General features: G+C 38.0%; 1 protein-coding gene across 3 annotated transcripts in view; it reads right to left on the bottom strand.

The window, feature by feature from the left end:
- LOC136864607 (neurofilament heavy polypeptide) overlaps window positions 1-18,028 on the bottom strand; it is a 382,096-nt gene that overhangs the window by 203,331 nt on the left and 160,737 nt on the right. For all 3 annotated transcript variants that reach the window (XM_067141842.2, XM_067141841.2, XM_068226359.1), the window contains exon 4: window positions 9,666-9,838. In XM_067141842.2, the coding sequence (XP_066997943.2) occupies window positions 9,666-9,838 (173 nt within the window). The remainder of the gene's footprint in view (window positions 1-9,665; window positions 9,839-18,028) is intronic.

Genomic DNA, 18,028 nt, shown 5'->3' with positions numbered 1-18,028 from the left:
ATAGTGTGAACATTTTTCAACAATGTCGCTACTACCAAATTATGTTGTGCCGTAAGGGGTGAAGATGAACTATTAAAATTAAATATAAATTTTGTGTGTTAAGGTTTCCTAAACTGGAATGTTTAGTGTTTGTTTTTGATGTTCAAAAGTTATCAAACTTCTATCTCATCCTGCCAACTTTAAGTGTTGGCCAATGAGAAATGTTGAACATTTATTTATCTAAAAATCCACATTTTCTGATATTTATTAAATTAACCAATAAGAATAGTGGGTGTGTCAGGGCCTTGGCCCAGAGTTTTCTCTTAGTGATCGCTCCAGTCTAGTGTGTACGTAACGGAGGTAGGGGGAAAGGCTCCCTCGTCCATCTTCGGGAGGTCCACCTTAAGGTATTAACTGTTTCGGCTTACTATGATGTTGTAACCTTTAAAATCTATCCTGTAATTTCTGTAACTTAATTATTTTTCTCCATCTAGTCACCTCCCTAGTATAGGTTTAGCCTCTGTAACATGAGGCCTTAAGCCCAAATAGGGTTTTAAGCATTTCTGGTAAATTTCAAGGAGCACTGGTGTTCGCCTCCTAACCATTTTGATTTTCGGCCAGTAACTTTAATCTTTTGTTCCTGCCAAAGACCAGGTAGAATGGGTACTCGTTACACCTGTTACAGTTAACAACATTCATTTCATTTTTAGGCAATTACACTGTTGAGCAGTTAACACAGTGAATACTGTTTAATTTTGTTAAATGTAGGCTGTGCCTGGATAGGCCTGGAACTTGTAAATTTCGAGAATAGTCTACTAAAATGTGAATTCGTGAAGCAAAGAAAATTTTCCACTGATGCAAAACATTGGGTGATTCATTTCCTTGACTCTTGATTGAATGGAGCAGTAATGTTCAAGTAACATTTGTAATTAGGGAGCTTCAAGCTCATATTGTTAAATAATTGCTAGCTGATTATTCTAGATCTCCCTAAAAGTGTTATTATACCTGATTGTTATTTGCTTGGCAAAGTACAAAGTTAAAAAAAAGGAAAGGTTAAGAAAGTAAATAAAACTTGCCAATTTTAATTACAAGATATTAGAATCATTCCATATTGACGGTTTTCACTTTACAAAGGTAAAATTAAGTGTATCCTCCTAATTCAATACTCATATACTGTAATTCCATCATTAGATGGAGTAATCAACTTCAAACATGTTTCACCTCGTTTCAGTCATCTTCAACGAAAAAGGGAGAGGTTGAACTAATTTACATAATACAAGCTAAAAATGTGCCAAAAAACATAATGAAGGAACAAATCAAAAAACAAGAGAGAGACACGACGGAAAAAGAAACAACCCAATATACAATATTTACATCATGTGGAGCAAAAAACAAAATTCAGTGAAAACAGGGGTTAATACAAAACATAACCTAATATATAAAATAACTTGTCCTGACTGACTGACTGATTCATCATCACCGAGCCAAAACTACTGGGCAAAAAGAAATGAATTTTTGGGGATATATTCATACTAAGATGTAGGTGCTCGCTAAGAGAGGATTTTTGGATATTCCGTCACTAAGCGGGTGAAAACGGGGGTGAAAATTTTAAAATGAGTGTACCTATATCTCAAAACATTAAAAGTTTACAGATGTAAAAATTGGTATTTAGAATCTTCTTTAAAAATAGGGAAACACGTATTTTTTTGTTTTCAGAAAATCCCAATAGGAGGGGTGAAATAGGGTGAAAAATGGGTTGAATGCCTTTAATCAGGATACCGGTACTTATATCTCAGAAACTGAAGATATTACAGACCTGAAAATTGGTATTTGGGATCTACTTTAAAAATACAGAAAACCGGGCGAGTTGGCCGTGCGCGTAGAGGCGCGCGGCTGTGAGCTTGCATCCGGGAGATAGTAGGTTCGAATCCCACTATCGGCAGCCCTGAAAATGGTTTTCCGTGGTTTCCCATTTTCACGCCAGACAAATGCTGGGGCTGTACCTTAATTAAGGCCACGGCCGCTTCCTTCCAACTCCTAGGCCTTTCCTATTCCATCATCGCCATAAGACCTATCTGTGTCAGTGCGACGTAAAGCCCCTAGCAAAAAAAAATAAAAATAAAAAAATACAGAAACAGGTATTTTTTTGTTTTTGGAAAATCCAATTAATGGGAGGGTGAAAAGGGGGGTGAATTTTTTATATCAGTGCATCTATATCTCAAAAATATTAAAGTTTACATATGTAAAACTTGGTATTTAGAATCTTAATTGAAAATAAAGAAACAGGTACTTTTTTTGTTTTCGGAAAATCCCAATAACAGGGGTGGAAAAGGGTGAAAAGGGGTGGAATGCCTTTAATGAGGCTACTTATATTTCAGAAACTAAAGATATTACAGACCTGAACATTGGTATTTGGGATCTACTTTAAAAATAAAGAAACAGGTATTTTTTGTCTTTGGAAAATCCAATAAATGAGGGGGGGGTGAAAAGGGGGTGATTTTTAAAGTGAGTGCGTATATATCTCAAAACTTCTTGAATTTTATACACGTAAAAATTGTCGTGAACGACGGCTCACGACGCGCCTTCTGCGTATTAACGAGAGAGCGAACGGGTTCGAATGGGATTCGAATCCATGACCTCCAGGGTAGAAAGCCTGTGAATTAAAAAAAGTAGCAGGCGTATGAACGCATGTATATATGAAGGGAAATTACAGTAGAGTTTGTGTATGTTCATAACTCATAATTCATAAATGGTTGTAATAATAATAATAATAATAATAATAATAATAATAATAATAAGAGAAACAACAGAATATTTCAAAGAAGGATTTAGAACATTCGATGTTGCTTTGGGAGCTCGTAAGCCAAGAGCTTTGCGTCTCCATATTGTGAAACATTGTGTAAGTGAAATACACACCTCTTTTGGGTTGGAAATATACAGAGTCACTTGTAAAGGGCATAGAAACAGTTTCCAAAGTGTTCTGGAACAACGTGTGTAATACAACGTGACTGGGTGGTTCCATGTGAAAGAACCAATCAGAGAACAGTGCGGTCATGATGTGAACTAGTGACTTGTGGTGGTGGTGGTGGTGGTACATGAATCAGTACGATTATTCGAGAAAAAATAGAAGAAACTATAAAACTTGGTAACTTGTAAACAACAGGGCTTTTGGCTTTCATCGCTCGAAAGAGGCTTTTTGACTCACGGCACTGGAAGAAGGCGTTTCGACGGTAGGCAATATCGTGCAGAGAAGTGAATAATCAACTAGGGAGAACTGTTGGAGAGCTGGTAGACCTAGCATTCAGTCGCAGTACACAGTAAAGTGATAGTAAGATAGAGGGATATCAGGCTTCCGAACTGAGTGTGATTTGTTGATAAACGATCACAAGGGTTTTCCACACCAATTATCAAAGTAGGTGTTGGAATATAGGCTTATAGACTAGCAGCTCAATTTTAATTGGGAGAAGTCACGTCGCCGTGAAGAGTAACGAGTTCCAGGGATACCTAAGCAGAAGAGGAGAAGGCAAGAAGAGAAGAGTGAAGATGTCAGCTGTACAAGAATCAGCTATACTCCGTAGTTAAGTATTCAACCAGTAAATACATGTATTATGTGTATTTTTGTGTGTACTAGGAAAAAGACTTAAAGACTTTCTCAGAGATCTGAAGTTGAGAAGGGATTGAGAGTAATTGGTGTCAGAGATTTTATGTTGTATGTATTATTGTATATATTAATGTGTGAATATTCTCAATGTTAGAATATAATTAGTGTTTAAACTTTGCCAATCTGACTATACGCTCCCAGAACTCCGAACCCAAGTCCTCAGCCTGTAGTACATCCCTTAGAGTCACGACAAAATTGGTATTTAGCATCTCCTTTAAAAATAAAGAAACACGTATTTTTTGTTTTCCAAAAATCCCAATAGCAAGGGTGGAAAAGGGTGAAAAAAAGGTTGAAAGCCTTTAGTGAGGCTACTTATATTTCAGAACCTGAAGGTATTACAGACCTAAAAATTGGTATTTGGGATCTACTTTAAAAATGAAACAGGTATTTTTTCGTTTTTGAAAAATCCAATTAAAGGGGGGGGGGGTGAAAAAGGGGGTCAATTGTTTAAAATGAGTGTATATATATCTCAAAACTTTTAAAGTTTATAGTTGTAAAAATTGGTATTTAGAATCTCCTTTAAGAATAAAGGCACACACATTTTTTGTTTTTGGAAAATCCCAATAGGAAGGGTGGAAAAGGGTTAAAAAGGGGTGGAATGCCTTTAATGAGGCTACTTATATTTCAGAACCTGACGATATTACAGACCTGAAAATTGGTATTTAGGATCTACTTTAAAAATAAACAGGTATTTTTTCCTTTTTTGGTAAATCCTGGGGGGTGAAAAGGGGGTGAATTTTTTAAAATGAGTGTGTCTATATCTTAAAACTTTAAAAGTTTACTCATGTAAAAACTGGTATTTAGAATTTCCTTTAAAAATAAAGGAGCACATATTTTTTTGTTTCCTGTAAATCCCGATAGGAGGGGTGTAAAAGAGTGAATAATGGGTTGAATGCCTTTAATGAGGATACATATATCTCAGGAACTGAAGATATTACAGAACTGAAAATTTCCATATGGGATCTCCATTAAAAATAAAGAAACACGTTTTTTGTTTTTGAAAAGTCCAATTAATGGCGGTTAAAGGGGAGTGACAAATTGGCGAGAATTTTTTGAAAGACTACATCTACAGAATATCTTAGAAACTTAAAATGTTACAGATGTAAAAAGTGGGTAATTGGAATCTCCTGTAAATGTGAAGAAACACAGGTGATTTGTTTTTGGAAACCCCACATAAGGGGAACTAAAAAGGGGTGAAATTTTAAAATGAGAATTTCTACAGTATATCTCAAAAAACTTAACATGTTACAGATGTGAAAAATGGTATTTTTTTCTCTATTAAAAATTTAAAAAAGTGTGTTTTTAGTTTTCGGAAAAACCACTTGGGTGGAGGAGGGGGGGTAAAATTGACTGAAAATGGTGTTGAATTCTTTTAATTAGGCTACTGATATCTCAAAAATGAAGATGTTACAGACGTGAAAAATGATATTTGGAATCTGCTTTAAAAGTAAAGGAACATGTATTCTCGGAAATTCCATTGCTGGGGGGGGGGGGGTGTGAAGGATTTGAAAAATTAATTGATGAAAATTGGTATTTGGATCTCCATTAAAAAGAAGGAAAAACGCGTTTTGGGTGGGAAACAATCTTGGGGTGCGGGAGTGAAAAGGAGTTGAATTTCTTTCATGAGGACACATAAATCAAAAACTGAAGAAGTTACAGTCGTGATAACTGGTACTTAGAAGATCCTTTACTATTAAACAAACAAGTATTCTTTTGCCGGAAAATTCACCTCGGGGGGGGGGGGGGAAGGAGTGTGAAAGGAAGTGAAAAAAGTTAATTATTTTTATGGGGATACTTATATCTCAAAACTGAAGGTAATAGACGTGAACATTGGTGTTTGGAATCTCCTTTAAACATAAAGAAACACGCCTTCTTTTTTGGGGGTTGGGGTAAATAAACTTAACGGCGGTGGGGTGAAAACGGAGGCGAGACCAATTGATTTTACTATTCCTCATGTAATTATAAGGAGCCTCCGTTGCTCAGGCGGCAGCCACTCACAGCCAGGTTCCGTGGTTCAAATCCCGGTCATTCCATGTGACATTCGTGCTGGACAAAATGGAGGCGGGACAGGTTTTTCTCCGGATACTCCGGTTTTCCCTGTCATCATTCATTCCAGCAACACTGTCCAATATTTCATTTCATTTGTCATTAATCGATCATTGCCCCAGAGGAGTGCTTCGGCAGCCGGCACAATTCCTATTGTCGCCGCTAGATGGGGCTTTATTAATTCCGTTCCTGACCCTGTCGAATAACTGCAAACAGGCTGTAGATTTTCGATGTAATTATTCTGATCATAAACCGATCATTTTTAATCTTTCCTGGGTTCGTTTTGAAGAGCCATCTTTTCCTTCGGAGAATGTTCTTAGATTACAGTAGATTCTCCCGGCATATAAATAAAAATTTAAACACATTTGAAATAAACGATAGGAATGAGATTGTCCGTCAAATTATTCACCTCAATAATAAGGTCAATCATGCACGGAAGTATGTCATTCGTATCGCCAGAAATCCCGCACACTTGCCTACGCACGACAATGGTGCTGGTCACATTGTCAACAATGACAATGGCAGCAGATGTAATTTACCGCCAAGTAGCGGTCTTGCATCTTGCTGTGGGGTCCAGTACATCTAATAATAATAATAATAATAATAATAATAATAATAATAATAATAATAATAATAATAATAATAATAATAATAATGTTCTGGAGCGTTATCAAATGTGCGGACCACACTGGAAAGGATTCTTTGGCGGGTAATGACTAAGAATGCAGTCCGGCCGTGGGTTCAGTACCGCCAAGGCACCCAAGACGATACCACGCCGGATCTCCTGAAGGATTTGATCCATATTAAATATGCTTACAGGAAAAGACGGCAAAGATTTAGGGACCCAACTGACCGGGTCGAATACCTGGACCTAGCTCGGGAAGTACGAAATCGATTGCTGGAAAGAAAGATTGAAAAATGGGAGGAAACTTGCCATAATCTATTAGAAAACCAGTCAGATCGCGAATCTTGGCGGATTCTCTCAGAAAACGAGTCAGATCGCGAATTTCGGCAGATTTTATATAAAACAATAAGCATTCAATTATAAATTTCACTATAATACCATAGCGAAGCACGAGTATCTTGCTAGTTGAGTATAAAAACTGTGTCATCTAAGAAGAAAAGAAATGAAAACAAATGATACAGATGGAAACGAACAATGAATGCACATAGCGAGGTTGCGGACCTCTTAGTTTACAAAATTTGGTTTTATAACAATTCAAAACAGGATGAAATCACTGTGTCAAAAACTCAGGTCGAAAGTCTCCCTTTGTAGAAACACCATCACATCAAATGGCTAGGACAGAAGCGGGACTGGGAAAGCTTGAGAAACCAAGCCTGAGATAATGTGCAGGCGAAATGCATGTGACAAGTGATGGAAAACTGACGAATTAGGAGGAATTAGGAGGATACACTTAATTTTACCTTTGTATAGTGCCGATTTTAAAGTTTTCAATCAATCTCTCGATTTTCATATATCCACCCATTCAATGCCCGCACCTTCTTTCACTTCTGTAAACCACAATATCTCCATAACAAGTATTATTATGTATGTAATGTTTGTACTGTGCCTTAGTATAAGGAGGTATTGATATACCAGATAGGCAATATTTAATGTATTTTATTTTAACTTATTGACCTTATATATATTTTTTTTTTATTTGCTTTACGTCGCACCGACACAGAGAGGTCTTATAGCGACGATGGGATAGGAAAGGGCTGGGACTGGGAAGGAATCGGCCGTGGGATTTGAACCCACTATCCCCCGGATGCAAGTTCACAGGTGCGCACCCCTAACCGCACGGCCAACACACCTGGTATCCTATATTAATATGTAGTCTAGTTATTGGGAATACATACATTTATACATTTTCTTCTTCTTCTTATTCTTCTTATTCTTCTCCTCCTCCTTCTCCTACCACTTTTACCACACCTGTGGGGTCGTGGGTGCAAACTGTGTCGTACATGTGAATTTGGCCCTGTTTTACGGCCGGATGGCCTTCCTGACGCCAAACCCTATATGGAGGGATGTGATCGCTATTGCGTGTTTCTGTGGTGGTTAGTAGTGTAGTGTGTTATGTGAATATGAAGAGGAGAGTGTTGGGACAGACAAAAACAACCAGTCCCCAAGCCGGAAGAATTAATCAGAAGCGATTAAAATCCCCGACCCGGCCAGGAATCGAACCCGGGATCATCTGAAGCGAAGACTAGTACGCTGACCATTCAACCAACGAGTCGTACATATACATCTAATCTTTTATACATCTAATCTGTATATCCAATGGAGTTGTTACTTCCTGAGAACCGTGGGAAACCACAAGTGAAATGCACAAGATTTGAGTTCTGGTAGTTTGATATTATTATTATGTAAGTTTTGTACTCTAATTATATAATAAGCATGTATAGTACTGCACAAGTACCTATTTTTTCATGCATTTAATTTTTTTAACTTATTTGTTTTGTATTGTGTACTTACCGTGAATACAATGAAATTTCCATGTTCTTTGAAATCATTTAAAAAAAGACAAGGCGAACAATTGATAGGAAATCTCCCACCTGGGTGACAGCTCTAAATGCAGATCATTGACGATTGGGTGTGCAGATAATTTTAAATCTAATTCTGTGTACTTAATGTAGTTGCCACCGTGGGCGAGAGGTTTTGTAACATCAAAACTTGACGTGAAGAGAAGGCTGCAGGAAAAACGTGAATCTGAAAGATGATGCATAGGAAAGCAGTTCATAGAAAGAAGACCAGATGGCAGCAGCAAGCACTGAATGTTGTTGCTGCTGTTTTATCAGTATACACTACACAGATGCAATAGGAACAGTAAATCTAATGTGCCGTGAATGGGATCATGTGTCGTTTCAGGAACGTGAACGGAATATATTGAATCGATTCAGTAAAATGAATCCAATATCCCATCACTACTCCACAAGGTACGACGCGTTTAATCACCCTGTGACTAATTAAAAAGTACTCAGTGCACGCCATGACTATTTTAAACAGCATGATTTTAGTTTTTTTTTCAATGAACATGGCAGCCCTAGCCGGCCAAAAACATCACAGAAAATGGTGGCAAATCTGAGTTTCACAGTGCCTCAGTTTTAATTCTTCTAGGTAATTAAGAATACTTCTAGGGACCAGTTAGTGGACTAAGGAGGAGAAGAGCTGGCATTACGAGGCTCATAGGTGTGGTTGCGCATGAACAACCTACGCACTGCACTCCAGCCTACAAGATCCTTGCTCAAGATTAATAACTAGGGACTGCTCGTACATTCTCGCGTAACAGATTACCGCTATTCTATGCTAGAATATTGAGCTATTGCTTTAAATTAAAAAAACTTTTGCAATTTTTGTTACAAATGAACGATCAATATGGGAAAATTGTGGCCGAGGACAAATATCTTTTGACAATCGATAGTTTGAGGAACGATAGACAAGGGAAAATTTAACATTAGTTTATACGGAACATTTTTGGGACTGAATAAATTGCAAGATGAATACAAAAAAACAACAGTTCCGGGAACGATGCATCGAGGTTCCATTGTATACTCAGTCCTTGGCTATAAGATTCAGAGGATCTCCAACAGTTTCGTTTCCTGCTATCTTACAAACCTCTGGCATCAACAACACAACAAAGTTAATGATTTTCCGCAGTTTCCCATTTTCGCACTAGGCAAATGCTGGGCCTGTACCTTAATTAAGGCCATGGCCGCTTCCTTCCAACTCCTAGGCCTTTCCTATCCCATCGTCGCCATAAGACCTATCTGTGTTGGTGCAACGTAAAGCCATTAGCAAAAAAACTTCCAGGAAATATTCCAGTGGACATGTTCAATAATGACTGAAATTTCATGGTACATTTTCCTAGGGCAAAAAAAAGGAGAGCATGAAATATTGTACATACTGTATTTTTAAAAAATGCATAAGAATGAAAAGGAAGTAGTAACCACTCAGGATGTAAAAGAAAAACATACTTACTTGTAAAAAACAATAAGTTTGTCATGGCCATCTGACTTCTCAGCTGGTTTGAACTTTGTCATATAGGTCAGCTGAGGGAGGGGAGACTGATATGGTTGAGTACGAGTACGCTGCCGCTTTGATTTACTTTCAATGTTGTGATCCACATTTAGCTCCTTTACTTCAGTTGCCAGCTGAAAAATTAAATACAAAGTTATAAATACATAATAAATACATAACAATTAAAGTTGGCATAACCAAGCACACGGCAATGAATTATTACTACAACTGAAATTACCACTCTGTACAAGAAGAAGATAATTCTTGACAACACTCTTCCATCAGGTCAGTACAGAGTGCTCCCAGGTTGAATGCTATAGCTCCATTAAAACACCGTGCTAGTTCTGACAGGTACCCGCGTTATAGGAGCTGGCAGTTGCTACGGTAACCAGTGCACAAATTCCCAACATAACCAACCGCAGGTAGTTGTGCACTTTCCATTCCCTATGCTTCCATCTACAAGCTCATGGAAGGAGGTCGGTTGCAGACCTAGATAATTAAGAATATTTCTAGGTACCAGTTAGTGGGCTGAGGAGAAGAGTTTGTGCTAGGAGGTTCATAGGTGTGGTTGTGCATGAACAACCTGCGCACTGCACTCCAGCCTACAAGATCCTTGCTCAAGATTAACCCCTTAACTGGGGAATAGTTTCATAACATCAACCAGCCAGTGGGTAATTATTCAGCACAACACGCAAAAATATAAAATACAATACAAAAATACAAAAAACAAACCCCATGGCACTACAGTCCTTGAAGGCCCATGGCCTACCAAGCGACCACTGCTCAGCCCGAAGGCCTGCAGATTATGAGGTGTCGTGTGGTCAGCACGACGAATCCTCTTGGCCGTTGTTCTTGGCTTTCAAGACCGGGGCCGCTTTCTCACCGTCAGATAGCCCCTCAATTCTAATCACGTAGACTGAGTGGACCTCGAACCAGGTCCAGGTAAAAATCCCTGATCTGGCCGGGAATCAAACCCGGGGCCACCGGCTAAGAGGCAGGCACGCTACCCCTACACCACGGACCGGCGTAGATGTAAATACCCAACAGAAAAATATATTATGAGTGATATAGTAGAAATTCAATAGCATTATGTTATTAGAGTTTTTCTTGTAAACCCGTATATATATACATATATACACAAGGTGTTCATACAAAAGTGAATTTAAAAAAACTTTCCTTTTATTATTATTATTATTATTATTATTATTATTATTATGTCATTTTTCAAGTTCTCAGATATGCATCAATAGGTTCTACATATTTTCTGGTTCATAGGTCATTCAGAAATTGCGCACAGTGTGGTAAATACGGAAGCAAGGGCAAGTACATTCCTCACAGTAGTAGACAGTTTCCCGTCGCCTCTGGTTTGACAGGCACACAACACAACGTTTTCTTGAGTGATACCTACATCCGGTTGGCGGATTCTCAAATAATTCAACGTCTTTCCTAACCAAGCCATTATCACGTCACACGGAACAGTTTACGATTATATATAGACTAATTTACAAAAAGTTATCAGAACATGGACAACGGAGTTCGTAGAACAAATGTATCGTAGTAACAACAACAACTCGCAGATTTAGTTATTTCTATGTACATATACACAAATAAATTCTGTACGAAGAATTTGGCGCGGACCTTACGATGCAACACGAGACAGCTGTTGGACTGCCACCTAGTATTGTAAGTGTAAGGGGTCAAAAAGTGTTGTAATTAACGGGTGGTAATGAAAAACAGAGGTGTACAGTAATGTTATGTGTACTTGCTGATGGAACTAAACTTCTTGCGTACATTGTCTTGAAGAGAAAGACGCTTCCAAAAAAAAAAAAATCTACCTGCTGGTGTTATTGTCAGAACTCAGGTTGGATAGACAGTCTACTAGTGCAATGCTTGAACAGAAAAGCTTGCTTTATATGGACAGCTACCACAGTCACACAACAGAAGCTGTGAAGAAGCAAACCAAGGACGCAACTATATACCGATTGGGTGGCAGCTGACAATCATGTACTAATACCAACTGGTTTTATTAAGCGCCCGGAAGTTCAACTGCTACGTTCGTGGGTAAAGACGGCGTGGGATCGTATCTCTAGTGACCCCGTCTGGAAAAGTTTCCAGAAGTGCCATATTTGTAATGCTATGGATGGGAGCGAACGCGATGACGTGTGGGAAAGTGATGGTCAAAGTGATAGCGAAAGCTCCAAAGTTGGTACTTCTGATGATGAATGAACTGTTGACTATCATTCTGTAATTGATAACTTTTTCTGTGCGTGTTTTAAATAAATTATTGAGTATTAACTCCGCCTACAGTAAGGTAACTTTGGGAGATCCCGACATGAGGGAGAACTTGGCACCGCTGGTAACCACAATACTCAATAAGTCAAACTATGAACTACATGTATTGGAACCATATGGTTTTGTGCTCATGGTCATCCTGTTAGCTGAAGATTATCACTATAAATAAAAGACATCTGAATAGTTGAAGGTGAGTAAGTAAGTGATATATGATTTAAAAGTAACTTGCTATAATATAATGAGTAGGTTATGTAACGAAATAGATATATATATATATATATATGATATTTTTAAGATAATATTTGAGGTAAGGTGCACAAAGCAAGTTTTGGAGAAGCGACCATGTAATTTCCAAATCGCCAAACCTTCAGGTTGGTAAGTGCTGCCAACCCTTACCTGCCAATGGAACTCGGGGTGTCTGGTGTTGAGATCTCCCTGAATCTCTAAACCAGGATACATTTTTGGGGACAGGGTTTAATGGTGTGTTATTACTACAATTTAGTACGATTAATCAACGATGACAACGTAGTGTATTAGCATATTTATAATCTTATAACATTACAATAATGTTTGTATTGTATTGTTTAGTTCAACGTAAATTACAAAGGTTAGAGACTGATGATTAAGTAGCAGTTTCGCGTTAATAGTTTTGCATCTTACCGGTTATAGGCGGAGGATGCCGCGGAAATGTGTACGTAGATCTGCTTGGACGATGGAATGCAGAAGATATGGCTGCTGTTATTAAGGACGTGAAAGAAAATGGAACTCCGTTGGCAACAGATGCGAAGTATTTCAGTGTTCCAAGGAATACACTCAGATCCAGAATACTCTCTGGTATATCTACCAATAGACAACTGGGAAAAGGAGCAACAATGGACAAAACTATGGAGGACCAGTTAGTCAACCATCTTGTCTTCTTTATTCGAAAGGTTTTGGACTTACAGTGACCGACTTACGAGAACTGGCTTTTAGGTTCCCTCAGGGGAAACGTGTGAAAAACAAATTTAATAAACAAAAGGCAATGGTTGGATATGACTAGGTTTTGCACGGGTAGGATTTTCAGTGCCGATGAAACTGGTGTTCAGCTCATATTTAAGGCAGAGAAGATTATAAGTGAAAAAGGAAAGAAAAACGTATTCCACAGCACCACGGTAGAAAAGGGTCTATGGTAACAGTAATGGTGTGAGCTAATGCTGTTGGATACGCTATGCCACCCTTTATAATAGTGAAAGGGGTAAGGCAAAGAGACAGATCCCCAGTGGATCAGTTGTTACAATGTCCGAATCAGGGTATATGACCACTGAGGTATTTTCATTATCCTAGATCACCTACACCTTTACAAACCACAGGGCAGGGTTCGGTTGATAATCGACGGACACTCAATGCACTGCAAAGATCCGGATGTGCTTGATAAGGCATCAGCTTTAGGAATAGTTATGTGATGCCTTCCCCCTACCACCCCCCCCCCCCCCCCACAGTACTCACCGCTGCCAGCTGTTAGATGCGTCTTACTTCAAGACCTTTAAACATTTTTACAATGAGACCACCAGGAACTTTATTCGTGCTCACTCGGGGAAAGGGATCACTAAAGATAATTTTGGAGACCTTCTAAAGCGGGTTTAGGACAAATCGGCAACATCAAGAAATTTTACCGGCAGATGTTGGTAATGTAGCATTTATTCGTACAATCTCGATACCCCCCAAGACGACATTTTTTAATGACTTTGTGCTGGACGAAAATGGTTCAAATCATGTAAATGGTGGAGAAGATATCACTGTTTGACTATGTAAGACCAGACTGTTGTGTCAATAAGTTTTAAGGAAGAAGAACCTGTATTTATTATCTAAAACAGTACAAGCCGCATATTATGAGGAACTAAGAAACTGTGTTTAAAAAATGACAGAGGTTTTTATAGAAACATTCATCAATTTTATAGAAAATTTCCTGTGTATCAACTATATCAAACCATAGTCTTTTTAAGCACCTAAAAACAATTCTAGACTCACCAAATAATACTATATTTTTTAACAAGACATGTTACTTGTATAACATAAAAAAGGGTTAATACTAACTAGCCAAGTTTTAATATTTTCCATGTAAAATAGGACTTGTTGTTTTAAAACTGTGGTTTAAATGGCAAAAGTAGATTCTTTTATCAATTTTACATGATTCTATTGTACACAAGGTATACCAAATCATAGACTTTGCCAATTATATATAAAAAATAATTTTAGATGCACTAAATAATATTGTATTGTATTGTATTTTTCAAAAAAGACATGTTATTTGTATAGTACAATGGGCCTATGCTATTTAGCTATATTTTTAATGTTTTTCATGTAAGAATAGGACTTGCTATTGCATATTTTTAAATTTTTGAATGTTCCTTGCTATAAAAAACTCAATGGCTGATGATGGCATAGTGGATTGCCGAAACCGGTCCCAAAGATGTATTTTATGATAAGTTAAATAAATATGTGATGTTCTAAATAGACCATTACGATAACGTATTGAATAGGTGGAAGCTTTACTAAGCATTATAAAAATGCTGGGAGACTGGCAGGATACCTGATGACTGGAAAACAGCTCTAATACACCCACTGCAGATGAAAGAAGACCGAAGTAATGTCAACAACTACCAGGGAATATCACTGTTGCAAATTGTCTACAGCTGTTGGCAATAGTCTACAAAGTTCTGCCTACGATTCTACAGGGCAATGTGGAGACCCAGTGTGGTCACACAATTGGTGAATATCAGGGAGGATTACAGCAAAGACGGTCCTACACCGAGACGATCTTCAAAATGAAAACTTTTCTCCAATTAAAACGTGAGGGGCATGAACATTACCGTGGTATTTGCTGACCTCAAATGGGCTTATGATTATTGACTGCCCGACGCTCTTCTCAGTGCTGCAAGAACGAGGAGTGGATTAAAAACACACGCACCCTCATCAAACAGACTCTCACAGACACCACCTCCAAGGTAAAATTCAGAGGAGAAATGTCTCTGAGATTCAAGATCACAACTGGTGTGAGAAAAGGAGGTGGCCTCTCGCCTATTCTCTTCAATTTGGTGCTCAACAAAGTCATACAGACCTGAGAACTTAGAATGAGCAATCTCGCAATAAAACCGGTTACCATTGGAGATGGAATAAGGAAGATCGATGTCAGGAGCCTGGCCTTCGCAGATGACGTTGCGATCCTAACCAACAAGATGCTCCAGATGCTGTCCATTCCTAACACGAGACAGCAGCAAAGACAGGACTGCAAATATAAAACGGCAAGACCAAGCACTTCCAGATTAAGCACCCCAGGAAAACCCATTTGACGACCATCTATGGAAACACAGAAGTCAAACGATTCTGGTATCTTTGCGAATGGGTCCACCCCAATGGTAGAGACGGAACCTCCATCGTAGAAAGACGTGCCAAACTCAATGCAGCACACCAACTGTCGCAAAACCATTACAAGAAGTGCACTCCTAAGAATGCCAAAATATGCCACTACAAAACTGATGTCAGACCCCAGTTCTTATATGCTGCGGAGAGCTTAATGATGAACAGGAGAGGCACCATGGACAACCTGAAAAAATTGAAAGACGTATCCTCCAGAATATTTGCGGGCCAAGAGTGCTCCCAGATGGAACCTACCGACTGAAAGCGAACTCTGAACTGTATCAATGTTTGGAAACAGCTAACACTAGCATGCCACGAAGGTGGCTGAAGTTTCACGGGCACCTTTCGAGAATGGACAGGGCAGGCTGACGAAGATCTTATCACTCATCGAAAGCTACACGACTACATGTGGCTTCTTCTGGGATTTCTGATACTTATGTCTCAGACTGCCCTAAATTTTGTAAATTGGTCAATTCTTGGTCAAAACTACCAAAAGTTGTTAAATCTCACAAACCTCTCTCACAGGAAAGAGAGGAAAAACTAACAGCGGACTAAAGGGGTATTGGGAATGAAAACGAGCAACCAAAAAGAACTAGTCATAAGCGCTCCCTAGTGGGTGTTATATAAAGGACACTTAATTAAAACTGTCAAACTATTTTAAATTCGTAAAACATACATATTGAAATGACACACTTGTTCTGTAGCAAATATCGTGAATAAATTTGAGTGAAACTTTTTTAAAATTTTGTCCTGTAAAATATAGGGCGCAGGTCTTGTTCAGGGGCGGGTGGTACTTGGGATTATACGGTTGTCTGTAAGTGTGTTACATCTAAAAATGAAGCATTATCAGTACATTTAATACTGTATGCTTAGTGCAGAGTAAATTCTAGAATAGTGCAGTGTAGAATAATTTCGAGACAACAGTGGTATTTATTGGATATGAGTAAGTTCAACATGGCAGACAGATGTGTGAAGCGCTCAGAGAAATTTAAAGATAATAATATGAGGTGCAAAAAGTGCACTAAGTGGTTTCACACGAAGGGAGAATGCATGAAGTCAATCAAACATGAAATAGATCACCTGCTTACTTCGAAAAAAAACGACAGACTTTGCATGTTTGACCTGCAACTCGGCGCCACTCAAACCTGATCTTGATGTTCCATCAAACTCAAACTTACAAGACACCATTTACACAAAATTCAACACAACAGTAAGCTAACTTGGTGAGCTAGAGTCAGTGTATAAGGAACTCCTGTCCAATTTGTCAGCAACAAATTTGACATTTTTATTATTGAGGTGGGCAGAATGCAATCTGAACTCACTAGTGCTCGAAACCACTCTTTCTGGAGAAGTGAAACAGCTGAAACTCATGTCGAAGAATTAAAACAATACTCAAGAGCAAACAATCTGAAAATATATGGGATATTAATATTTACTTGAACAAACACCTTATGCCCTACAATGAAGGTCTCCTCAACAAGGCTCGTAATGCTAGGACAAAGGAAATTAAACATGCATTTGTGAAACAAGGGAGGATTTTGGCAAAAACCTCTGCTGCCTTCCTTGAAGTGTTTACAATAAAATGTGAAGATGATATTGAGAAACTGATTATGCTCGCAGCATCTAGGCCTAAATAAGCTGTAAGTTTTCACACTCTTCTCTTGTTTCCTTTTATGTTTTATATTTAATAAATTTGTGTTTGTTTCTTTCTTTTTCTTCTTTTAAACTATCATAATGACAGAAAGACAATGCAACTCATACTTTCAATATAGTGACTCGGTTACCACACTTGGATCAATTGCTTCATCCTTGAGAATAATGTATTTCAATTCTTGTAGCATATGAAATGGTAAGTTAGAGATGATTGCTGATTGCATAAAGTTAATTCAGAATATCGATTTTATAGTAGTTGTTGTTGAGACATGGTTATCTGTAGACAGTGATGAATCAAACTTCTACAATATCACAGTTATGAAGCATTTCATTCATTCATAATTCCTTCAGAAATATCACTCACAGGTGGTGGAGTATCAGTTTAGGCCTATGCCAAAAACAAATCATGGCAATATAATATCATCTATAATGTCCAAAAGCGTCATAATATTTTGGTTTTGGAGATTTCTAAGTTAGGGTGCAGTTATATTATTGTTGCTATTTACAATCCATCCACTTCAAACTAGATACAGCTATGTGATGACATAGAAATACAGTATTACCCCTCTTTTACACTTTTCAAGGCACCAGGGAATATTGGTGTACAAGGGAGGAAAGTGTAAATCGTGGGAAACAACTTGTACAGGTATACATAAAAATGCTCTGGAAAAGGAGGTAAATGTTACACAAATGCATATTATTAATTTATAGAGTATGTCAATCTCAATCAATTTACTGTACTTACCTCAAATAAAGGTCCATGTAAGTAAATTACTGTAGAGTATTAACTGTTGACTACACTGCCTTTGTAATTCTGCTCATCCTTTGCCCAGAAGAAGGTTACTGGTAGGTGGTTAAAAATTTGTGTAATATGTTCTTTTATTACAGTAGTTACTTTCCTAGAATGGCTATAGAATTATCTAAGATGCAATATTTTCTCTGAATGAAACATTTTAATTGCTACTATTGTACCTGTATTTACA

Source organism: Anabrus simplex, chromosome 2 (genome assembly GCF_040414725.1).
Source record: "Anabrus simplex isolate iqAnaSimp1 chromosome 2, ASM4041472v1, whole genome shotgun sequence".
Lineage (NCBI taxonomy): Eukaryota > Metazoa > Arthropoda > Insecta > Orthoptera > Tettigoniidae > Anabrus > Anabrus simplex.
This window is presented reverse-complemented; position numbering and strand designations above follow the sequence as displayed.